The 26,151-nt window shown below is 39.6% G+C and overlaps 1 protein-coding gene across 1 annotated transcript in view; it reads right to left on the reverse strand.

Moving 5' to 3' along the window:
• Window positions 1–26,151, reverse strand: part of LOC109418659 (uncharacterized) — a 116,694-nt gene that overhangs the window by 7,217 nt on the left and 83,326 nt on the right. The window contains exons 2-3 of the mRNA XM_019692878.3: window positions 8,627–8,762; window positions 1,944–2,415 (exon numbers count right to left, since the gene is read on the reverse strand). Coding sequence (XP_019548423.3) covers window positions 1,944–2,415; window positions 8,627–8,762 — 608 coding nt within the window. The remainder of the gene's footprint in view (window positions 1–1,943; window positions 2,416–8,626; window positions 8,763–26,151) is intronic.

Consider the following 26,151-nt stretch of genomic DNA (forward strand, 5'->3'; position numbering starts at 1 on the left):
CCAGCGTCTGGCTGAAAGCCTCTTTAATAAAGAATAAAAAATCCACGAACGGAGAAAATCGAAGGGGAAGTTCGCTGTTCCCATAGTAACTCATACATTGAGCATTTCATTTAATTAAGGGTTTGAAGTAATCCTTAAAGATATTTTTTCAAGAATCTCTCCTGCAGGGATTTCAGAAGGAATGCTTCGAGAAATTTCGAGAGGAATCTCCAGAAGAACTTTTGATATGATATTTTTAAGAATCCCCGAAGGAGTTTTTGAAAGTTTCTCAAGGAGTTTTTCAAAGAAATCCCAAGAGTAATTCCTGAAAGAACTTTTGGAAAGTTCTGAAAGACTTTTCGGAAAAAAGCACTTGATAAAAAAAGAAATTCCTGAATTTCGAGGAAATAAAAAAAACTCACTGATAGTTTGGACTTGGATAATTTCTCCTACATCTACGAGAGATTAATTCCAAATAAACATTTAATGGACATAACAATAATATCATCTGAATATTTTCCATTCAAAGTTATTTTAGTGGAATTGTTACATATATCAATGAATTCGAAAAAAAACTCTCAGAAGTAATTTCTAGACATTATCCAGTAAGAATATTTTGAAAATTACAAAAAAAAGCTTCCACTAGAGTTTCGAAAGCATATTGATTTTGCTTCGCACATAAAAAAACTCAAATAGTTTTTGCCTTAGGCCTTTTCGGCGCCCCTCTGAAGCTGGCGCCCTTGGCGGGGGCCAACCTGGCCAACCGCACGCTACGGCTCTGCTAGTCATTACTGATAAAATATGTAGAAGGTTATCAAAATGAAACCATCGAGAAATGCTTGGTGGAATATGAAGTTACAATTCTTCAGGAAACTCTGGAGGAATTTCTAAAAAAAACATTAAATAATTTCCGCAATCGAAGAAAAATGTTCCTTGGAGATCCCTTGAGAAACTTTAGAAATTTATTCTTAGAGGAACTTCTGAAGGCAACCCTGGAGAAAATTTTCGAATTAACCTCTTACGATTTTTTGAAAAAAAAAAATCGGAGAAATTACTCAAAGAATCCCTAGAAGACTTTCGGAAAGAATCCCTGAAGGAAATTTTTTAAAAACTTCAAAAAATCGTAAAATTTCTGAAGGTATCTTTACACGAATATCTGAAAAAATCCAAGGTAAACTTCCTAAAAGCCTATCCGGAGGAATTCCCGAAGAAATCCCTCGAGAAAATTCTGAAGAATTTCTGAAAGAGTCGCTAAACAAATTTCTGAAAAAAATCTTTGTAAAGTATTTCATGCATATTTTTCAAAACAATTTCAACTAATAATGTGAAATAATCCTCAAACTTCTAAAAAATCTCTGAATAACTGTCTACAGAAATGCCTGGTGAAATTTCTGAAAAAATATCTTTAGGTTTTTATGAAACACTTCCTCCACGAATCTCACAAAGAATTTCTGGAACAATATCTCAAGGGAACTCTGAATAATTTTCAGAAGGTATCTTTGGAATATTTCTTTTTTCTGGAGGAATAACTGCAGGAATTCCTGGGAGATGCTCCTTCCCTATCTCAATAAGACTTTTTTCTCGAATGGAGTCGGAACAAAAACTATGTTTATATATTAGCAGTGTTGAAAATGCCATTTCGACATTTTGAAAATATGATGTATGACAAACTTGTGCGACTAAACCAGTCCTTCAAGAAAGTCACGGAAGAACCATTCTATCTCTAATATTTAAGGTAAATGTCATCGACTACCTTCGAAAAAGTCAATTGATATTCATCATGAATATCCACTGGCATTTCCTGTATCCGTCAAAACGTCTGGCAATGTTTCAAATATTCTACCGACAATACTTCTTGCGAAGAAAACAATTTGACCGGATATTGCAACTTCTAATAGCAATAGCAGTGAGTCATTTGTTCTCAAACTGCACCCATTAGAAAAGTTTCTCACTTAGCTACTTACATTTATCAGATTCGACGACATTTTGTCCAAGAACCCGCGCGTGAATTTGGCCGTTTCCCAGCCGCACGTTTTCTTGGCCACGCTTTCCGAGCAGTCCAGATACTCGATGAACGAACAGCACACTGTCCGCACATCCGCTTCGGCGTCCCGTCCGGCCGCGGTGTGATGGTTCGGTTGCTGCTGGTGATGCCTCTCGTGGCGAGCCTGGTGGTGCTGTTGCTGTTGCTGCTGGTGTTGCGTTATGACCGAGACCGTGTTGTGGTATTTCCGGCCGCATACCTCGTAATCCGGTCGTACCCGCTGCAGACAGGGGGCGTGCGTTAGGAATTCATTCTGGTAGGGTCCCTCTCGGCATAGGTCCCGCACGAATTGATGGGTGCCATTATAGAGTTTATTGAAACGATTACGCTGCTCCAGTGTCATGCATCGTCGGGTGTAGCTCCGGATGCAGTGTAGGCCCCTCGTCAAATCGCTGCAAAGGGGGAACGGAAGAAAAAAAGAGTTAATTCAGTTAGCTGGAGTTTGTGGGAGATGCAGGAAACTAAACAAAAGTCATTCTTGCCAAAGGGCACTCGCGAAGGGGTAGCATCTTGAGAAATAAATTGAAACATTAAAAACTATCCAACATTTGTGCGCGGGGTGTTAAAACCCGAGCACGGTGCTCAACGGCAAAAAATGTCATTCTACAAGAAGCGAGGTCACGTTTGGAGGATTCATGAACCTCTTGTCCTGAGTAGTTTATGATGTTGGTGGAAGAACATGGTCCAATGAAATGAGGAATGTCCTCTTCAGAATAACTAGGGACTCATCACTGTTTTGTGCTGAGTATCACGACGAATATTGTTGAGGCTGTGGAATTGTTATGCCTTGCTTATAATTAAGACAGCAATTATGCATTACTACGTTGCTACGTGACAACTAAGATTGGTGATGGCAATAAAAAGACAGGATAAAAAGTTTTTCTGCAATTACGAGCTGCTCACGCTCAATTATGAGATTAATTGCATGAAAGAGTACCTACGTTCACTGAGCATTATGTCAAAAAGAGTAACTTCGATGGATGTACACAATATGACCAACAGTATACAAATATTTATCTTGAATGCTAATATTATCGAACAGAATATGAAAAGCATTTATTATACCAATGAAAATGTTAACTACACCGTGTCCAACAAGTTCTCATACAAAATCAAATTGAACTCATTTTACATCTGTAATTAGGATGTTCAAAGTAAATTTATTTATTGAAAGGTCATCTTAAACTGACCAAATACTGCATATATTTTAGAATTAATTGTCCTTTATCCTTCTCTGCTAATCGCTTATGTGTCGTAAGTCGATTTCATCTGATACGCACGTCATTTCATGGGTAAATATTTTGTCTCATTTTAACGAATAATGGTTTTAAGTTGAAACAAATTAGGTTTCTGTCCTCACCATTGCTAGAAGCAACTATGCCCAGAAGAGAAAAAAAAATATGAGATTCTGTATTGGTTAAGTACGAAGCCGTTTTCTGTTGTACAAAATAAAACGTAAATTAAATAAAAATGTCCATTTACCTCTATTAATCAGATTTGTTATGTTAAAGAAGCATGGCTGCATATTATCTTATTCATTCACACCATTCTCACTTCTAAAACATGCTTGTATCCCAATTGTAGAAAATTTTGTTAAAAAAATAAGTTTTATGATGTTTATCTTTAGTATAACGGCCATTTTCAAGGAAATCAGTCCAAGTTGAGCTTACATACTAGTAAATTTCTTTCCATATCATCACTAAAATTGTATTGTTTCAGCCTTCGTATAGCAATTTTGTATAAAACTTGGGATATCACTCAAGTTTTAACTTTATGGACTCTATTTAACTACCGTAGAATGAAAAACTTTTCGAACATTTTTCTTGCGTGCTGGAGGAAACGGATTTCAAAAAACGGGAGTGCATTGCCAGGCTTATAAAAACAAATAGAAAATAACGTTCTTCTAATCCATATGCATTATTTAATCAGTATTATGTTGCCCTTCAATACATGCATTCATTTTGAAAATATGAATCTTAGATGTGAAATAAAATTATATTTTCTAAAATTGTATTTTGTATGAGAACTTGTTGGACACGGTGTATATGTCTATGCAACGCTTATGTCACTTGGTCGACCGTTATTGATACTCCACTATTGACAGATTATCGACACTTACACAAGGAACTCATGAGATTTTTTTATGATTAACAAGCATCTTTGGTGTGTATATTTGGTGATGTTCTATTTTTAAGGGCCACGCCAGATTGCAGGTCAATGTGGGAAAGGCGAAAAGAAGCGATCATTGTGCTTTTGTAGATATTTTTGCTGCCTAAGAATGCAGTGTATAAACTTTACGTTTAAAAAATGGTTTCAACATGGATCCATATCAAAATTGAATGGTTGAAACACGTGTTTCAAAAGAAATATGAGAATTTTGGCAAAAAAAAAATCATGCTTAGTTTCGGACTAAAAGTGAAAGCAATTATTCTAAATAATCATATCGAAGCCTTAAACTTCAATTTTTGGAGTGTTCTGAATAAGAATTATTTATGTTCTAAATGCGAGGAAAGCAGTGTTCCATATCCCTAAATAAGATGCTTAGTATCTGGTTTGAAGTAAAAAAAATGCAAAAAACTCCAATTCTATATAAAAAAAATTAAGTTTTAGGGCATGTTCTGGCAGTTTTTGGTGAAAAGTATCACATTAAATGAATACTTTGACGAATACTACGTTCAGGATAAATATAGGCAACAGAAATATATATAAAAGCGCGATTTGAAATTGGTAAAGCGGTTAAAAAGCCATCGGGTCCTAAAGTTTCTTTTTCTTGTAAAAAGAGGAAAAAAAATGAATGTCTTTAAAAACTAATATTTTTTGTGACTTTGGAAAAAAATAATGCTCATTTGAAATTTTATTCGTGAAAGATTCATTAAAAAAGATTGAAAATCGGTTTAATATTGAAAAAGTTGTGGCACATGAAGTGAAAACACCTTTTTACTGCTCGAAAATTCAACTTATTTTTTTCTAAGGATTTTAATTGTTTTCCAGTGATAGACATGAGCACTTCCACAGTTATTAACTGAGAGCTTCCTCTGCCAATGACCATTTTGCATGCGTATATCGTATGGCAGGCACGAAGATACTCTATGCCCAAGGAAGTCAAGGAAATTTCCTTTGCGAAAAGATCCTGGACCGAGCGGGAATCGAACCCGTCACCCTCAGCATGGTCATGCTGAATACCCGTGCGTTTACCGCCTCGGCTATGTGGGCCCTTGGTGTAGTAAGTAAGGTGAGTAGATAATACTCCTGGTGTCCATGGTTCGAGTCTAGACAAAATCTTTTCCCAACTTTTTTATCATTCCTCCTCATTTATGTTGCATAAGAATTCAGAATCTGCGCTTTTTGGGTTTCAAAGAAGAAGCAATTGTGTTCTGTCGTCCGTAATACGGACAGTGAATAAATTGCACAAGGTTGCTGTTACTGGATTAGCAACAAGTCGTGTTGCTTTGGTTAGCACCTATTGAAAGTAATTACATATTAGGTTGGTCATTTCGATTTGTTTTTTTTATATATATTAACAATGAACTCTAAATACATTGTGACTTTCTGACATCCAAACACATCTACAAATATATATGCTATGGTTTGCTACCAAATTCAAACCGTACAATAAATCTCGGCATTCGTGAAAATACTTCAATTCCCAACTAACATTTATTGTGAACTAGCTGTCCCGGCAAACTTTGTCTTGCCGTCTTGTGGTGGTTTGACAACTGTTGAGCACCGCACTCTAGATTGATTTCATTTCGGTCGTGTTGTTTTCCTTCCCAGCTCATAGAAAATTAGTTCTTTTTCAATTTTGTTACTTTTCTAGTTGATTTTCGTAACTTTTTGTACATATAAACACAGCCACCATGAAAACGAATCGAACCGTGCAAGATCCATCCTTATCGGTTCAGCCGTTTGTGAGTTTTGTTGCCTCAAAGGGATTTCAAACTCATTTTTATATATATATATATATATAGATAGATGTAAACGTCAACAAAGCGTCCTCAAAACGGCTTGATGCTAAGTTACTGTGTTGTACATATGGACGGAAGCTTCTATGCAAGCCCTATACCAATGAATCTGGCGAACTTAATCCACTTGTACATGCTGTGCAATCAGCTTCTATGCCACCTAGTCATAGCTCTTTTCTCGGCTTCTATGTAACCACTAACTGAATAACACCTTGAGAAGGCGCTTTTTCAGCCTTTTCGCAGTTGTTAAATAATAGTTTTACGGCATCCCCAAATTAAACGATTAAATATAATTAGGTTATGGATACATGTGGAACTGGAATTATTACTTTTAAAATTGAATAATTCGAATCCCACTCCCGACAAACTCGCAAAATGTGAGTTCTTCCTTCGGAAGGGAAGTAAAGCGTGGGTCCCGATATGAACTAGCCCAGGGCTAAAAATCTCGTTAATACAGATAAAAAAAATTGAATAAATAAAGTACTTGCCGCTACTTGGAATCGAACTCCCGATCTCCGTATCCACTGGTCCCGATGATGTCCTCGCTGCCACACTGCTATATATAAATAACATAGAAAATAGCACGTTTTGTTTTACACCAGACAAGGCTTCATAACTGTGCCACAAGAAACCTTACCCAACTTCATCTTGCTGCAAAAGCTTGTGAAACGTCAAACGCAATAATGTTTACATTGAACAAGCTGGTGGTTGCGCCAACAGATTCTTCTTCACAGCTTCTAGCTGAAAGAGTGTTCTTTAAATGGCTACGAAGCGCTGCTGTTTTGTGTTTTGGCAACATTACAAAACGTACTGTATAAAAGCAGCTGTTGTAGTGGCTGGGACTCTTATTCGATTTGCACATCTTCCGGCAAATATTCCGGCATTGAATTAAAGTGCAATAAAAGCAACCCAAATAATTTCACAGCACAGAGATGGATAGCTGTAAAGAAATTGTGTAGTAGTTATATATCCCGCTTGAAGTTTGTTTTGACAATAATGTTTATATCCGACAAGCCGTGTTGGTAAATCAAGAGTTTCTTCATTACAGCTTCTAGCCGTAATGAAATCGCATAACGGCCTTTATAGCGCTGCTGGTTTGGGGATTTGTCAGTATAACGAATTATACTGTATAGTAGCAGCTGTTTTGTTAGTGGGGACTCCTATTCGATTTGTTCAAGTTTTCACATCTTCCGGGAAATCTCCCGGAGTTGGAATAGAGTGGAGTAAAGGCAGCCCCAGTGACAAGCAATGGATTTCTGAAAACCGAGATTGGTAGCTGTATGGTGCTTGTTTTGCAGTCGTGTATTAGCTTATGATTTATATTTGACTAGCTTTCCTTTTATTCAGCGTTAACTGCTTTTATTCGATGGTTACACAACATAAAGCAAATGACTGAAGCTTATAGCGCTGAAAATGTTAGTTGGGTTGCCATGAACATATTGTAAGTTTTATGTCGATTGGCTGGAACAGATTTATTCAACCATATTGATCTTTTTTTGAATTTTAGTTCTTTTAACCCTCTTTACTCTTATTTATGAATTGTTATCAGCACTTCAATAACACGTAAAGGGCAAAGTAATGTAGGTACACTAAAACCTCATTATATTATTATTATTATTATTATTTATTTATTAAATGGCACTTTACACCGGGGTGCATTCGTGCCCTTCGGATTGATTTCAACAAAATACATCATTTCATTACATTTTACAACCTTTTTTCTGCTTGATCTAGTGTTGTGAACTTTCCATTTGAGATCAGATATTGGGCCACCCTGACGCACGCACTTACGAGCCGCCTATTTAGAATCGATTTTGTGCATAACAAAATGTAACAATGATGGTTGCTATGGCAACGGTGAGCAGGGAGCGTTTATAGGAGAGATCGGGGCATTTCAGGGAGTCCCATGAGGTTTCAGAGGGTATTAGGAGGTCTTAGGGGCATTTAAAGGGGTCTCCGGGGGCTCCAAGGGAGGTCTCAGGAGTGCTTCAGGGGATCTCAGGGAAGTTTCAGGGAGTCTCAGGGAGGTTCCAGGGTGTCTTAGGGGGTTTCAGAGGAGTTTTAGTGGCGTTTTAGGGAGTCTCAGGGGCATTTTAGGGGGATTCAAAGGTGCTTCAAGGGGGCCCCGGAAGGCCCCAGGGGGTTTCAGGGTAATTTTAAAAGGTTTTAAGGGCGATGCAGGGGAGGTTTCAGAAAACTTTAAAGGGTGTCGCAAGGGTTTCAGGGGCGATCTTTAGCATTTCGGAAAATTTCAGGAGACTTCAGCAATGTTTTAAGGATGTTCCGAGAGATTGCAGGGGCGTATGATATCATTTCAGGGGCGCTTCAAAGGGGTTTTAGGGGCGTTGTTAGCGGAACTGGTTCCCGGACTTGTAGGCACTCGCGACGGAACAGTGACCTTCGAAAAGAGTGGTTTACCACCGAAACGGAACGCGACTAACTAGGCAACGTGACATCGTTCAGATGGTACAGATCGGTCCTGTATATCAAGCGATAGAGATTGCGGTGTACACGGTGTGGTGGTCTTTATTCAACTGAATAGATCTACTGGTATATGGGATCACTAGGAAGAGCTACTTACTGTAGTGATAAAAGCGATAAAAGACTAATACAGGGTAATACATGCTACAATTATGCTTACGGGCATATTTTATCCAACTCCTCTTTTTTGGTCGCTATCGATAGGTCCGTCGACGATTGTAGAACTTGAAAGGGCCTCGCACATGTGGCCAATTCTTCCTGACCGCAGTTTTCCGCTCTGATCTTGGCAAGATTCACTGAAAATATAGAAAAGCGAAAAAAGAAAGAAAACTCCAATTATTATGTGACGTTGTTGGAAGCGTGACGGACGATCAACATCAAAATAAGGAAATAAATGCGATTATTATCTTCTTTATGACGGCCACCGCCGCTGCTGCCGTCGCCCGGGGCGGTATAAGTCTTACGGAGGTGTCACTAGTAAAACTTTTCAAATTAAAAATTAAAATCACGTAGAGTAGTGCTTCTGCTGGCTCTGTTGGTGATTAGCCTGGGTGCTATCTTCAGAAGCAAGCTGTAGTTTTTCTTTCATTTGTGAACAACTTAACGCCAAGCACTAGGATAGAAGGAAATAAACGCACCAGCTGACAGTCAGCTGTAGTAAAAGCTTCTTTGGATATTGGATACAGATGAAAGTGTGAGAAGTATCAATTGCACTTTTTTTTCTGATAAATGGTAAAATCTCATAAATTAACATGTCAATCATAAACCTACATCCGTCGCTGAAGGCATTCGCCCTTAGCAAAGCAGTCAAGAATACGACAGAATGCTAAAACGGGAGTGACCCTTGACACTTTTTGTGTCAAGAACGAACCGTGGCAGATCTTCGAAGAAAAACTTCTAGGGACTTCCTTGTTCCTCCATTATCACCATCAAGATCATCGTCATCCACTTGGAGTCGTCTACGCTAGGAAACAAGAAGGGGCCATGCCTTCACGAGGATCTTGGGTTGGTGGGCGGATGCGGATAATCAGTACCACGAAGAAACGAACCAACGCGGAAAAACCATGACTAGGACAAACAAATTTTCCCTACAGATTTATCGGTGCGGCGACGACGGCGAATGCTGCTGCTGTCCCGGTTCGGCATTTTTTTTTTTGTCAAATGACTTTCGATGTTGCAAGTAACTTTTCTTTCCCGCTTTTTGTGTAGCATTGTGAAGGCTGTGGCAGTGGCGAAGGCGACGGCGGCGATTGCTGTTTGGTGAGCTGATCGGAAAACTGGGAGGTTAAATCAGAAACCATCCCGCGGGGGTATGATTGAATCTGAAATTTGTGTCTTATTCCATGCCGAAGTTGCTGCTGGAGCTGCTGCTCGGAGCTGTGAATCGAAGATAATTATTTTCCAACTACGATGATTTATGACGATAAAAACGTCGCAAGGGCCAGATACGGTGGGAATTCGATGAGTAGTGGGATGGAAGACTGTGCTTGTATTTCTTTTCCACTGGGAAACTTCGTTGACGACTTTTTGTTTGAGAAAAAATGGTGGAAAACCAAACAAACAAGGTTGAATGTTAAGCAGCAATACTATTGTATAGTATTTTCATGATTTAATTGAGGAGTGACACTTGTGGAAGCGGTTATTGCATGTAAACCATTTTGTTGCTTTAGGGTTCTAATTCCCGTCTACCTAAGCACCGACCCAAAATGATCGAACTTATTTTTGCACCTGGCCTAACGCCTCATGGCCAATTTAGTATTATTTACTAATTTATTAATTAGCTTCCATATCATGTAAAAAATATTGTGAATGTGCTATAGTTTCATTGAAATGATGGAATTTAATAATTTTCTCTCGAATTGTGTTTCCGTCTATTCCACATCTATTTCGGATACAACCTGAATTCAATTCCCGGCACACTTTTTACGAGACGTAAAAATTTGACCGAGAAGTCGGTTAAATTTTTCACAATCCAAACGATATCAGTATTGAAGTGAGCAGAATGTTTTGAGTTGAGATGAATGTAGCTTTAGAATAACGAAAATAATATTTCAATTAATATGTTTGGCCTATAGATCATAATACACCATCACAGTGCAACGAAGGAATCTTTCTCTGTAGTCGTGAAATACGATGATTCGTTTGCAGAAAATCCATGCACAAATTTGCTTACATCTTCATTGGGCTATTCTTTTCTGATAACTTAGTAGTTCTAAAGAGAAGTGGTAACGCTTGGACCATTGAGCCCGTCCAAGTTATCTTCGATTTCTAAAACAGTGTGGTAGCAACATAAAACTTGTCAGTTTTTGTAAATATTCGTGACAATTTGTTACTAAAATGCTGACACTCAAATTTAATCCTTTTAATGTTAGCAAATATTAACTGATATTGACTTTTTAATGCTTGAAACTCTCAAGGATGCACATTAGCGTGGGTCAGAGGTCGTTTTTTCCGATCAAGGTTTTTTTTGACTCCATATCGGGTCCTGAACGACTGTACAAAATTTGAGCGCGATCAGTCATGCCTACACTTTGCGCATCGCGATCAAAATTTGTATGGGATTTTATATGGGAAAACTCCCTGTTTTGCATTTTTCTTATAAAAGAATAAAATTATTTTGAAAATATAGACCCGATTGTGTAAAAGTATAGCCTCAGATGTCCTGAACAGCTTTTCCGAAGACCGCAAAGCGATCCGAGTCTTGTAACAAAAGTTAAAACGAACTGATCGCATGAGTGTGCTTATCTTCTAACATGTAAAGGAATAACATCAATAATAAAACCTCAATTGCGCAAAATGCGCAAAATGTAGGCTAAACCAATCATGTCCAAATTTTGCACAGTTATTTGGGACCACAACGGGCATCTTAAAAACTTTGATCTGAATTAATCTGAACAATTTTAAATTTTCCCATACAACGTTGACCCACCCTAATGCACATTAGTATGGGACACGCTTGTATGGAAAAAATAAATCCTCGCTCCAGTCGACTTTTTAGATCCCATTTAGGTCCCATATGAACTGTACAAAATTTCAGCGCAATCGGTGAAACTATAATTTAGCGCAAGCGGTTCAAAGTTTTCATAGGATTTACTATGGGAAAAGTTACACTTTCAAACAAAAAATCCCAGAGGTCGCCCCTTGTCTCCTTAATTCAAATCGATCAACGCTTCTTGTAGAAAAATCATTTATGAAACTTTCCTTCGAAGACCGCAAAACAATTGGATGCATGTGAAAAAAGTTATTGATTTATTACCGATTAGTGATCTGACGAACGGCTTTTTGTTTTGTTTTATCAGCAGCACTGTAGCTGCTGCCTTGGCTGCTGCTGTTTCTGGGGGTGGTGATGCCTCCCGCCACCCCATGCAGCAACGGCAGCAGCAGTGCTGCTGATAAAACAAATCAAAAAGCCGTTCGTCGGATCACTAATCGGTAATAAATCAATAACTTTTTTAACATGCATCCAATTGTTTTGCGGTCTTCGAAGGAAAGTTTCATAAATGATTTTCCTACAAGAAGCGTTGATCGATTTGAATTAAGAGCCAGTTCGCGAGAGCCGCAATTCCTTCTTGTATCGATGTGCTCCGATTGAGCTGAAATTTTCAGGGTATGGTTTTCCATATAAAAGATGATATCTGGCCGATTTTCAGATTTCTCCGTTAGGGGGAAGTGGGGTAAACTAGCCCTCAAAGATTTCATGTCTAAAAATAGGTAAAATCACTAAAATTGCAATAACTTCCGCAAAAGTTAACGGATTCAGCTGAAATTTTGCATGGACACTCTACTCCTATGGCACTTCCATTTAAGCCAAGCGTTGGATATTCTTCGATATTTAATTTGAAGAAATATGTTATTTTCATAATTTTTCCATCCTAGTTCTGTTGGTACGAAAACAGGCGCCCTGAAAATCGTCAAAAAAATTATGAAAATAACATATTTCTTCAAATTAAATATCAAATAATATCCAAATAGAAGTGCCATAGGAGTAGAGTGTCCATGCAAAATTTCAGCTGAATCCGTTAACTTTTGCGGAAGTTATTGCGATTTTAGTGATTTTACCAATTTTTAGACATGAAATCTCTGAGTGCTATTTTACCCCACTTCCCCCTAACGGAAAAACCTGAAAATCGGCCAGATATCATCTTTTATATGGAAAACCATACCCTGAAAATTTCAGCTCAATCGGAGCACATCGATTCTACTTCCTTTGGAAAGGGGGTCGCGGTTCTCGCGAACTGGCTCTTAAGGAGACAAGGGGCGACCTCTGGGATTTTTTGTTTGAAAGTGTAACTTTTCCCATAGTAAATCCTATGAAAACTTTGAACCGCTTGCGCTAAATTATAGTTTCACCGATTGCACTGAAATTTTGTACAGTTCATATGGGACCTAAATGGAATCGAAAAAGTCAACTGGAGCGAGAATTTGATGTTTCTCTCTCTCTCTCTTCTTGGCGTAACGTCCTCATTAGGACAAAGCCTGCTTCTCAGCTTAGTGTTCTATGAGCACTTCCACAGTTATTAACTGAGAGCTTCCTCTGCCAATGACCATTTTGCATGCGTATATCGTGTGGCAGGCACGAAGATACTCTATGCCCAAGGAAGTCAAGGAAATTTCCTTTACGAAAAGATCCTGGACCGACCGGGAATCGAACCCGTCACCCTTAGCATGGTCATGCTGAATACCCGTGCGTTTACCGCCTCGGCTATATGGGCCCTTTTGATGTTTGTCCCATACTAATGCACATAGGTAAGCCAACTACAGACTCTTTATGTTGACTCTGTTCTGTTCGCAATTTCAATTGTTCTTGTCAATCACGGAGTAGCAACAACGAATTGTATGATGTACTCAAAGCTCAATGCTCGCTCACGCTCATGCTATAGATCTTGAATTTCTTTCTGAAAGGTCACCATCCAAGCCATCGATCATGGAATCATACCAAAAAAGCCAAGGTGTTGCTTTGAAGACGAAAACCTTCCCACCCAAACGACACCTTACATGGAAATCTTTTCGCGCCATTCCAGCCAAGTGTCCCTGCTCGAGCCAATCTCCCTCCGTGGATGAATGACGACGACAGGACCCGCAAACACGATACCGACTTTCAAAACTGCAACATGGTTGCAATCGGGTCACACAACTACCGTCCTGGCTGCAAAGAAAACGATAAATTTCAAGACAATCGCATGTCCTGTGGTTATGAATAAAATGAAAATCATAAATCAAACACGTGTGTATCCGGGAACATGACGTGCCAGGAATAAAAGAAAAATCAATTTTAAAATTCTTTCGCGCGGTCCGGAAGCATTTCGCCGCACATTGTTTGCCACACTTTTCGACACATATTTCGTTACATTTCCAGAATTGACGATGGGAACTGCGGGAGCAGTGTTGAAAGCAACATTCTTCATTTACTTAGGCATGCAACAGTGAGAATAATATAAGTATAATTGACTGAAATTACACTCGAGTTGGTCACGCAGGTCGTCGGTTACCTTTTTGAATTCTGCAGCAAAAGTAGTAAATTATTTCCAAGAGAAGCGATTCTCTCGCACAAACAACAATTGTTGCCGGACCCGACCGGGCCTGTCCGACCTACATAGACGATTAGCACCGCGTCAGAATCGTTGCACAAATTTATGCATTCTTCCGCAGTATTTTAATTTTGAAGTCCTTCTTTCGTGATGCAGAATTAGCCGGAAACAAATCGTCCAGTCAGTCGAAACCGAGCCCGACTGTGTCTAGGACTGCTCGTTGTAACTAATACCAGTAAGCAGCAGCATCATTTATATTCGCTCGTGTGTTCCGAGTTACATCTTGGCTCTCAAGTTGCTTTTGAATAAAAAAAACTGCAGAAACAGGTGGAATAAATATTATTTTTTTGTTCCTTATCTTGATGGTTATGGGGTTCTGAAAGTAATGCTAAAATAGAATTGAAACATGAATTTTAGTAGGGAGGTGCAGTAGAGCTACCTTTTTAATATAATATTTGTATGTAGTATGTTTGGTATTATTACATATGTAAAGCTAATAGTGATACATATGTATTGGGGAACTAGAATGTTACCTAGATTGGGCTGGGCATTGCAATGGTAATTCGTATCATATACATATTCATACAACACAGTGCCTGCACAAGTTCATCCAAATGTACAGGTATTAAAAATTACAAGCATCAGCATTATTTATGATTTGTAGACGAAATGAACTGCCAGTTTTATAGGGAAGGAATCTACTTCGTCATATGCACTAATTTTCGTCATATCAGACAGACACTCAACTTACGAGTTGGATTTTGTGGCGGGCTCCGGGTCCCCACATTTTAGGGGCCCCCACAAAAACCTTTTTTGCTTGCTAAACATTAACAAAAACAAAGAAAAGCTTATTTGCTCATGGCATTTGTACCTCCGAGGGGCCTCCACATCCGCTCTGGCCCCGGGCCCCCACAATCCTTAATCCGGGCCTGTATATGCTCCATTCCTTCCGGATGGCATTCCTCAACGAGTATCGTTTAAGATTTCTCTAGGTATTCCTTCAGAGATTCGTATAGAAACTTCTCCTGCGATTATGTTTCTTCTTGGCGTAACGTCCAACTGAGACAAAGCCTGCTCCTCAGCTTAGTGTTCTATGAGCACAACCACGGTTATCAACTGAGAGCATCTTCTGCCAATGACCTTGTACTTATTTTTCTTTATGTCTCTACGTTCCCACTGGAACTTAGCCTGCCCCTCTTTAACTTAGTGTTCTTTGAGCATTTTCACAGTTATTAATTGAGGGCTTTCTTTGTCTGCCATTATATGAATTGTGAGGCAAGCACAATGATACACTATGCCCAGTCGAAAAAATTCTCCTGACCGGAACGGTAATCGAACCCGACCTCTCCGGATTGACAATCCAACCTAATCGCCTAATCCGCTTTAACCACTAGGCTAACTGGAGGTTTCTGAATGATCCTTTTGTATGTGTAGAACGTGTGGCAGGCATGAAGATACGCTTTGCCCAAGATAACCAAGGAAATTTCCTTTAGGAAAAGTTCATGGACCGACTGGGAATCGTCACCCTCAGTATAATTATGCTGAACACCCGCGCCCTTACAGCTGTGGCTATAGGGGCCCTGGGATACTTTTAGGAAATCTCAAGGAATTTGTCAATGCAATCACTTGCAACTTCCTCGGAACTTAGGATTCCCAAAGAAGTTCCTGCTGGAATTCCTCTATGTTATCTCGTACTGCTTGGTTATCTTTTGGAATTCGAAGAGATTTTTCTAGGAAAGAATTTCTGATCCCTACGATTTCTTAAGGAGTTCCTTCTCGGATCAGATGTCTTTTTTCAATTTCTTTTGAAGTTTCTTCGGGGATTCTTTCGGGAATTTCACCAAGAATCGGAGTTCATTGAGAAAATCATTCTAGGTTTTGACCAAGACATCCTCTTGAAATTCAAGAGTTGCTTTTGAGATTTACCAAGACTTTTCTTCCGCAATTCCTATAGGAGTACCGACTTTTCAAAATTTCCTATGGGAATTCTTCCAAGGTTAATTTTTGAAATCCCTTCAGAAACTCTTTCTGATACTTCTCAGAAACTGTTTCTGATACTTCTCAAGGAATTTTCTCTAGAGTTCCCCCAGAACTTTCTTCTAAAATTGTACCAAAAGTTTTTCTGGGGTTTTCATCAGGAGTTTGTTCTTGGATTCTTTTGGTATTTCTGCAGGAAATCTTTCTGTGATTCTTACTGCAGTTCCTTCTGGGCATCCTCCAGGAGTTTCCTCTGCAAATCCTCCAGAAGTTTCTCCTGAAAATTCTCAGGGAGGTTCTTGTGAGAATTCTGCAGAAGTTCTTGCAAAAAATCCTCCAAAAGTTCCTCGTGGGAAACCTTAAGGATTGATGGGATAGCTTCAGGAGTTTTTCTAAGAATCCTTCAGAAGTTCCTGGTAAAATCCCTAGATCGAATAACTGTATCCCAAACTAAGCTTCTGTTCCCTAAAAGAACGAATTCTTAACAGACTAAACTCTCTAAAGGAACCTCTGGAGTATTTCCTAGAGAAACTCCCGGAAGGAATTCAACAAGGAATCAAGAGGAATCCACAGAAGACATACAAGGTGGAATCCCTAGCAGGGGTAACTGGAGGAATCAAAGTTTGCATGATAAAAGTAATCGAAAGATGAAATATCGGATAAAAACTCCGTAAGAATCTCCGGAAGGAAGCTCCTGAAGGAATATTCAGATGGACTTCCTGGAGGAATCCCCGGAAGGAATACCAATGTAAGTTTCCTAACACAATAAGCCCATGAAATGAAAAAAAAAAATGGTTCGATCATCCGGGATGTTTTTCTTTTCGAAGTCCCGGATAGTCTGACCTTTGCTGGGTTTCTTTGCATAATCCAACATTGATCTATCATGGTTAGCAATTTGCTTTGAACTTGGATAAAAACTTTGGTTAGATGTTTCTATGGTGAAAAAACGAAGTTGAATTATGTGTGCAATTATGCACTACTTACAGCAGAGCGAAACGAAACACGCATTCGTATTTTATGCCATCATGGGTAGTTAATTCTAATTCATTTATAGATTACCTCAGGATTAGTGTTAAACTATAAAAAACTAGTATTCGAGGAAAAAAAATGATCAAACTTTGAGTGTTGACAAAAACGGAATGATATGTTGACGAAATCGGATAGTGACAAAAAAGGATAGTGATAAAAACGAATAGTGACAAAAACGGAACATACCTGTATATATTCTTCGGGATAGTTGTAGATCTATCAATTTTGAGCAAGTTTGCTAAAGACACTTTTTATGTAGCTTTAAAATTGACCGATCTAGAGGTATTTTTCTGAATAAGCTTAGGGTGGTTCAAGAAAATCCGGTTTTGTGGCGTTAACTTTTTCAGTTTTGATTTCTCATCAAAGTCGCCTAAGAAACACTTGTAGAGCATTTGAAGACGCGTCCTTTCGTTATTTCTTTCGGTTCAAAAGTTACAGGCATTTTTTCTTAAAAAATCATACTTATTTTTTTCTAAAAGTGTTATGGCGGCTTGGGACAAACATAAAAAATTTCTCTTGCCCGCATTCAAAAGAAGAAATGTTGCTATAAAACATATAAAAAATTAGAGGGGTGTTATTTTTGTAACTCAAGTGAAAAATACTTGAAAAGTGCCTATTTTTTCTAGAAAATCATCAAAATCTTTGGAACGGAATGATGTAGCAACATTCCCAGCGCACGAAAATGTGCGTTTTTAAAAGCTCTAAAAATGGTTCTTAGACAACTTTGATGAGAAATTTGAAACAAAAAAGATGAAGCGTTTAAACTGTTTTGACCAAATTTGGAGCATTTTCCCATAGTTTTCATAGGATGACGCTAGCACAAATCGTTTTATTGCTTTATCTTTTTTGTTTCAAATTTCTCGTCAAAGTCGCCTAAGAACCACTTTTAGAGCTTCCAAAAACGGACCAAATTTGGAGCATTTTCCCATAGTTTTCATAGGGTGACGCTAGAACAAATCGTTTTATTGCTTTTTCTTTTTTGTTTCAAATTTCTCGTCAAAGTCGCCTAAGAACCACTTTTAGAGCTTCCAAAAACATTTTCGTGCGCTGAGAATGTTGCTACGTCATTCCGTTCAAAAGATATTGATAATTTTCTAGAAAAAATAGGCACTTTTCAAGTCTTTGAGTTACAAAAATAACACCCCTCTAATTTTTTGATATGTTTTATAACAACATTTCTTCTTTTGAATGCAGGCAAAAATTATTTTTTATGTTTGCCCCAACTCATCATAAACCCTTTTTAAAAAACTATGATTTTTTTTAAGAAAAACGCCTGTAATTTTTGAACCAAAAGAGATGACGACCATCTCAGCGCACGAAACGATGCGTCTACAAGTGTTTCTTAGGCGACTTTGATGAGAAATCAAAACTGAAAAAGTTAACGCCACAAACCCGGATTTTCTCGAACCACCCTAAACTGAATAAAAATACCTCTAGATCGGTCAATTTTAAAGCTACATAAAAAGTGTCTTTAGCAAACTTGCTCAAAATTGATAGATCTACAACTATCCCGAAGATTCCTCTCCTCTTCTTGGCGTAACGTCCTCATTGAGACAATGCCTGCTTCTCAGCTTAGTGTTCTATGAGCACTTCCACAGTTATTAACTGAGAGCTTCCTCTGCCAATGACCATTTTGCATGTGTATATCGTGTGGCAGGCACGAAGATACTCTATGCCCAAGGAAGTCAAGGAAATTTCCCTTACGAAAAGATCCTGGACCGACCGGGAATCGAACCCGTCACCCTCAGCATGGTCATGCTGAATACCCGTGCGTTTACCGCCTCGGCTATATGGGCCCTCATCCCGAAGATTGTATATAGTTATTATTGCAACTAAAAAAGTTTGGTTACCAATTTCTTTAAAAATATGGACCACCCTAATTTTTATGCACATTTTTAATGGGGCCTTATTCTTAGGGACAACTTTGTAGAAGACCATATTTGCCTAAAACTCATTTGAAGGCGTTAAATGCATCTTTCCTCGTAAATCTGGTTCGTGGACCACTGTGCAATGTAGTTGCTACTGCCCGTTTTCCCCAAAAAACGAGCTTTGGAGGTGGCAATATAGTTGCCACTGCCCGTTTAGGCCACCAGCGCTGGTGGCAACTATATTGCCACTGGCCGTTTAGGGTAAAAGCCGGAAAAGAGATTTAAGAGTGGATTAGGGCTTAGGGAGTACTTCATGTATGTAGGTCTTCCGAAAAAAAAATGTAAAGGATGCATCTCTGCTCCATCATAACATAACTAGAGGGTGTCGGAAAAAATCGCACAGTTAGTACTCATGCAAACTGACTTCTTTAGTAATGTTGAATGATTTCATTTTTCGATTCTGTATTATGTAACTAATTCAAAATCCATTTTTTAAAATTATTTTTCGTGCACAAAACCTACTTAAAAATGTAAATTTGAAATTTTCATCAATTATACAAAAACAATAGAATCAAAAACTTAGAAATACATTAATTGAGGGAGTTAGAAACAACGAGAGGTAAGTGACAAAGCCCCGCTTTCGAGTGAATGAGGCTCAGACTATCACGCCGAGGTACGAGACGAACCAGCTAAGGACTGAAAGTCTCGTTAATAAAGACAATAATAATAATAATATCACGCTGAGGACCTGGAATCCAATCCCACTCCCGACAAACTCAGAGATGAACTAGCCTAGGGCTAAAAATCTCGATTATTATCTGTATAAAACGTAATGAAGCATTTAAAATTTAATAGTGTTTGGGGTGATTTCTAATAGAAATTGTTGAAGAAATTTTCATTGAAATACATGATAAATTCTAGATGGAATTGCATATTTTTTTTCATATAAAATTCTAGAGAATCTTTGATGAAAATCCGGATCAAACTTTCGGTCGTTATTTACCTACAGAACATGGTTGCAAAACTATTTAGATTCTTTAAAGATATGCAAGGGTTTCTCTAAAAAATTCTTCTGCAATTTTCTTAATGAATGTATGAATTAAAAAAAATCAATGAATGTATGAATTTTACACAAAAATTCGCCACATTCGCTCCAAACTTCATTCAGGATGAAAATCTTAAGAACTTAACCGTGAGCGGACCTGAAATCAAACACAACTCCTGACAAACTCACAAAATGTGGAATGTAAGGAATGTAAAACATGGGTCCTGAGATAGACAAGCTAAAAATCTCGTTGATAAAGATGGAAAAAGGCTTCAACCTTATTCCAAAGAAATACGAAACGAAATTGAATAATCCACCCAAAATTGGAATTCGAAATAAAAAGGTCGTAAGTAACGCCAAACCCCAGAATTTTCAAAAACGAAATTCTGATAAATATTCCTGAAATTATTCTGAGACCTCTGTAGAAAATGCTTAAAAAATCTTCGAACATTTTCGACAGAAACAAACAAGAATATTGTTGCAATTCTTCTAAGAACTCTGTGAAGATTTCTTTGAACTATTTTTAAGAATATGCGACAGAAATAAGCAGATATATTCAACAGAAACGTTTTGGCTTTCCATTTTACAGAGTTTTGGAAAACTTAGATTAGAAGGAAGTTTGAAATTTACTTGCAATCAAAACCACAACATATCACAAACATCTCGCCAGGAGATAATCATTTGCAGGGTAGAGACGAACCAGCCAAGGGCTGAAAGTCTCTTAAATAAAGACAAATCAATCAATCAATTTGAAGTTCTCGTGATAGAAATTGAATCAATATATGTTTTTGCCCTATTTTTTGTTTTGTGTAACACTTTTTGATCAAGTTTTTTTGATTCACATTTTTCGTGGAGTGTGATTTTGTGAGGGCTCCTGATATGCGCCCCTCTTCTGAATACAGTTCTGGATTTCACAAAGAAACGTCTAGAGATGGCTTACAGAACCAAAACTATTAGCAAAACAAATCTTGATAAAGTTCCGTCAGATTTGCTCTATGACTGTTCTGGGGGATTTTCAGGAGGATTTCTTTGTGTTCTTTGAGCTGATAATGTTCCTACGGCTGAATTTCTGGAGACATCCCATGTGACACTCTTGCTAATCAGGGTGTACGTGGTGAGTGTGATAATTGTTGGAAAATAATGTAATTAAGTGGAATTAAGTGCAAAAAAACGATACATCGCCAGAAATTACGCGCTTGGACATTACAAAATTATTAGCTGTGTATAGTAATAACAACTAAGTGTCTAGAGTTTCGAAAGTGGTTATTCCTTTGTTATTGTGTTACAACATTTGTAATATAGAGCATTTATACAGAGCAATATTTAACATTGACACAACCGATTTATACATTCACTAAAACAAAAGTTATTCTTCAAAAAGATTGACATTTGTGTGGCAATCGTTGGCTGTGATTATCCGCTCCACTGACGAAGAGAAATATTTATAGATCTGAAGTTCTGTACGACTCCCCTACCCTTTAACCCAACATCACGCAAAGCGAAGGTCACCAGCATTGCCCGGGAGAAAAATAATTCCCCTTGTGCTTTCTTATTCTTCGTTCTTCCATAATTAATTGTACCGCTGCTCGTTACAATTCATTGAAGAAAACTCTCCCGGGTCAGAAACCGCATAATTATATTGAATTGCGGTTGGTTAAAAATTTTATTGCAACATTTTGGTAACTACCTCCCCGGTCGATTAAATCTTGAACACATGAAACGATTTAAAAGTCATAAAGCCCCTCTCGACCGGAAAACCCTTTTTAACGTTCCCAATTTTTTCAGCTGCTGCCATGCATCCTTACACTATCTAAGTGGGGTCATCCCCGGCTGGCCGAAAGTGCAAAGGAGAAAATTAAAACCCTGTTATGTTTTTAAGCCCCTTCGATAATTTGATCGTTTTCTTGTTTTTTTTTGCACAAGCGGAGGCCGTATTTGCATGCATGAAGTTGGGATTTACTCCCACCGAAAAGTATGCTGGTAGGCAAAATTTTCCGAGCAACACGAAAACAACGAGCTCACAGCTCATAAACGCGCGGCCCTTTCGGGAACAGGAAGGGCGGGTTGTGGTGGAGACCTGGAAGCCCGGTGGAGGTGGTTGGTTGCCCTCCCAACCTCAAGGCTCAAGCGATAAGTTTTTCTTTCGGAAGCCGAGTGGCAGCAACAGCAGCACCACCATCCGGACGTGGTCGCCTCGGCTAAGATAAGTGAACATAAAATATTTAAAGTTAGATCATAAAATCGTCCGGTGATAGCATCAACAACACCGTGGCCGACTGCTGCTCGGTTCATTCTTGTCTTAATTAGATTGTACATTAACAGTCACCGCGGTCGAGAGCTGATTAGCTGCCGGAGAGTACTTGTTTAACCATCGTTGTGGTGGCTGTTTGTGGTCTTGGGCGCACTTTTTCAAATTATTTGAGATGCAAAATGGATATCGTTCTAATAAGATTGGAATTGAAAGTAGGATTAAAGCGAAAGTTAATTCAAGGCATCAGAACAATCTTTGGAATATACAGGTTGGACTCAATTATCCGGAGTTGAGTTCTGAAGCTTCCCACACAGATATCTGAGGAACGGAACGTTGCATAGAGCTGAAATTTGAACATTTTTTCAATCCAGCTATGATTAATAATCAGTCAACATTATAGGTTTGTATAGCATTCCGTTTGCCAGATATATGTTTGAGAAGCTCCAGAACCCGACTCCGGATAATCGAGTCCGATCTGTACCCGAAATACTCGGAATTCTTACTTTAAATCTTGTCATTCTCTTTGCAGTAATAGGTTCAGTACGAAACCAATTGCCCAGCCATCTCGTACCTCACTGAACGGTTTCTGAATGCGAATACAATCAACGAGATTAGGCAAGCCTTACAAACCTTTCCTCGAAGTCTGTCCATTTCATGCAATATGCCACAGCAGTTTTCATCAACAGCAATCCAAAGCATCCAACCGCCAATCGAATGAAACAAAATGCCTCCTTGTTCAAATCTCTTCAGAGCAATAATAGAGAAGAAAAATGACCATGCGCCTCCATTAGCGCGACTCCAGCCTGTATAGAAATTATGTTCTTTTTCATGATTGGCTGTTTTCGATCGGTGCTCTTTTTCTTTTTTAGCATAACGTCCTCACTGAGCTGCTAAACAGTGAGTTGATAACGAGAGCGTCCAACATGGCTCTGGTTTTCATAAGTTCCTACCTCATGCTTCAAGGGGCCAAATGATGCCAAAGACTGCCCCAGCTAAGAGTTGTGTGTTTAGCTGGTAGTTCAGCCTGAGCACTGTAGTCCCTCTGATTTCATCTAGATTGTGGAGATAATTTCGTACAAAGCGTCTGTTCACCAAGAAGGTGCGACTAAAACAGTGTCTGTTCTGGCCATGTTTTGGTGTGAAAAAAAAAGACAATTACACCGTCTTCGACCTTACGGCCTCTACAGACTGAACAGTACGAACATTCGACAACGGACAACATATATAACACCCAGTGGCCCAGTGGAGAATTTTCCGTTTGACGAAAAGTTTTCCCCGACTGGAGCGGGAATCGAACCCACACTCCGAGGCTTACGAGACACCTAAACGACTGACGCCGCTAACCGCTCGGCCACGAAGCCCACAAACAACGGAGAAGTATTGGAATTTGGAATATATTAACCCTAGACCAGCAACGGCCAATGAGACATGCCTTATGAAGCTTGAGATCCTAGGACTACGCGAAGTTCGTTGGCCGAACTTTAGAGAACACAGATTGGCGCCGGGTCAAATTTTGCTAACTATATTCTGGCCTACGAGGTGAACACGCTCCGCACCACTATGGAGGTGGTTTCCTGCACAGCGCTCATGCCCATGCTGCGCACAAGAAATGAGAACCTATTGATGAGAGGATAATTGTATCCAGATTCAGAACACGTGTTCGAATCCTTCTTATCATCCAAGGTTACGCACGCACCAACCAATGATGCCGAAACGCAAGACAAAGAGAACTTTTACAGCCAACTGAATGCTGTCGTGGATCAGATTCCGAAAGGTGATATCAAGATACTCATGGGCGACTTCAACGTGATGGTTGGATCCGACAACTCGGACTATGAACACGTCATAGGACGCTCGGAGAAATGAGCGAGAACGGAGAGCTGTTTACAGAGTTTTGTGACAATAATGACATGGTCATCATTCCTCATCGACCAGGAGGATTTCTTCGAGGCCAAAGTGACATGTAATTTCCGTAATGGCGACACGGTAAATCAAATCGACCACATCTGCATCAGTCGAAAATGGAGACGAAGCCTTCTTGATGTGTGGAACAAACGAAGCGGCGAAATTGCGTCCGATCATCACCTCCTAATTGGCAAGATCCCGCTGTACATTGCTCGAATCCATTGACAGGAGGAGTAAATCGGGCGACGGTTCAAAACACGCTGACTGGAAGACGTTGCGATGAAAAGGTCCTTCGTCGAGGAGCTGGAGAACCGTGCTGTAGATATTCCGGAAGGTGTAACGGTAGAAGATCAATGGAGCGCCATCAAGAACGCCTCAATCGCCACCGACGAGAATAATTTGGGTGAGCTGCGCATAAGGAGAAAGCAGGTGATCACAGATGATACCTGCCGGAAAATACAGGAGCGAAGGAACGCCAAAGCCGCGATAAAGCGAGCGAAAACACGAGGAGCCAAAGCCGTAGCTCGTCAGCGCTGTTCGGCTCTCGAGAAAAGAAGTGAAACGCTCAAACAGCGTGGGACTCCCTAGACGACGAAGACGAAAAAGTCGCATATACCAGCGACATCCGTCTCCTCTACGATGTTTCTCGCCTTAGTGGGACTAAGATGAATGCTACTGACCAGTTGAAACGTTAGTTCGGGGGTCCCGGTCGCATATCAACTGAGATGCTTAAAGCTGACCCCGAAGTATCCGCACAAATGCTGCATCAATTATTCAGCAACATATGGGAAACCGCGACATTTCCATCCGACTGGGTGTAAGGCGTCTCAGTAAACTTACCCAAAAAAAGTGACCTGACTGTTGTATGTGATGATTGGCGGAGCATTATGTTACTGTGCGAGGAGCGGACCTGGTGTGATGGTTAAGGCACCTGACTATCACGCCAAGGACCTGGGATCGAACCCCACTCCTGATAAACTCATTAAATGTGAGTTCTTCCTTCGGCAGAGAATAGGGTCTGGGGCAATTAGGGTAGAATCACCTATTTTGGACACTGCTACTATAACTCATCAGATACCATGTTGAAAAAAATCAAGTCAATCGGTTTGAAATTGACTGAGTTATAGCAGCAAAGTGCCCAAAATAGGCGTTCCTGTCCAAATGGCCCAGAACCTATAACGTGGGTCCCGAGATGAACTAGCCATGAGCTTAAAATCTCGTTAATACAGATAAATAAAAATGTTACTGTGCATCGTTCTCAAAGTCATTCTGCAAAACGATCCTTAACCGGATACAGGAAAAGATTGACGCAACTTTCCAACGGCAGCAAGTAGGATTCCGTGCCGGACGATCCAGTGTGGACCATATTGTCACATTCCGTATCACCCTGGGGCAAACCAACGAATTCGAAGAGTCTCCCTACCTGGTGTTCAATTATTACCAAAAAGCTTTTGATCGTCTCAATCACGAAAACACGCGGGAAGCCCTGAGCCACAAGGGTGTCCCTGAGAAAATAATCGGCCTCATTGAAGCACAGTACAGGGCATTTTCATGCAGAGTACTGCACAACGGTGTCTTGTCCTCCTCGGCGGCAGGTCTTACCATCAACGTCAACAAGGCCGTTAGATACGGTCAGCCCATCCAACTTTACGGTAGCTGGGAAAGCAGAAGGGAATGTTGAAAGCTTCCAATATCTTGGTAGCCAAATGGCGGCCGATGGGGACATGGGTGCACGGGTCAAGAAGGTGAGGGTTGCTTTTTGATGTGTGGAAAACAACCAGATCAGTTGACGCATCAAAACCCGAATTTTCATGTGAACCTTGGTGTGTATCAGTGGAGAACACTCAACGGCTGCAGGTCTATTATATAGTATATTATATAGTTCGTGCATAGTGGCCTGACAATTGGATCTCCTGCGTGGAGCTCCATCGTCGATGTTATCAAAAGCCGATAGCGGCAGAAATTCAGGAGCGGAAGTGGAGGTGGGTCAGCACAGAGGCGGAAACGAAATCTGCAAGCAAGCGATAAATTGGAACCGTCCAGCACATCGCAGCAGAGGCAGATCCAGAGGTTCATGGCGGC

The sequence above is a fragment of the Aedes albopictus genome, chromosome 3 (assembly GCF_035046485.1).
Source record: "Aedes albopictus strain Foshan chromosome 3, AalbF5, whole genome shotgun sequence".
Taxonomy (NCBI): Eukaryota; Metazoa; Arthropoda; class Insecta; order Diptera; family Culicidae; genus Aedes; species Aedes albopictus.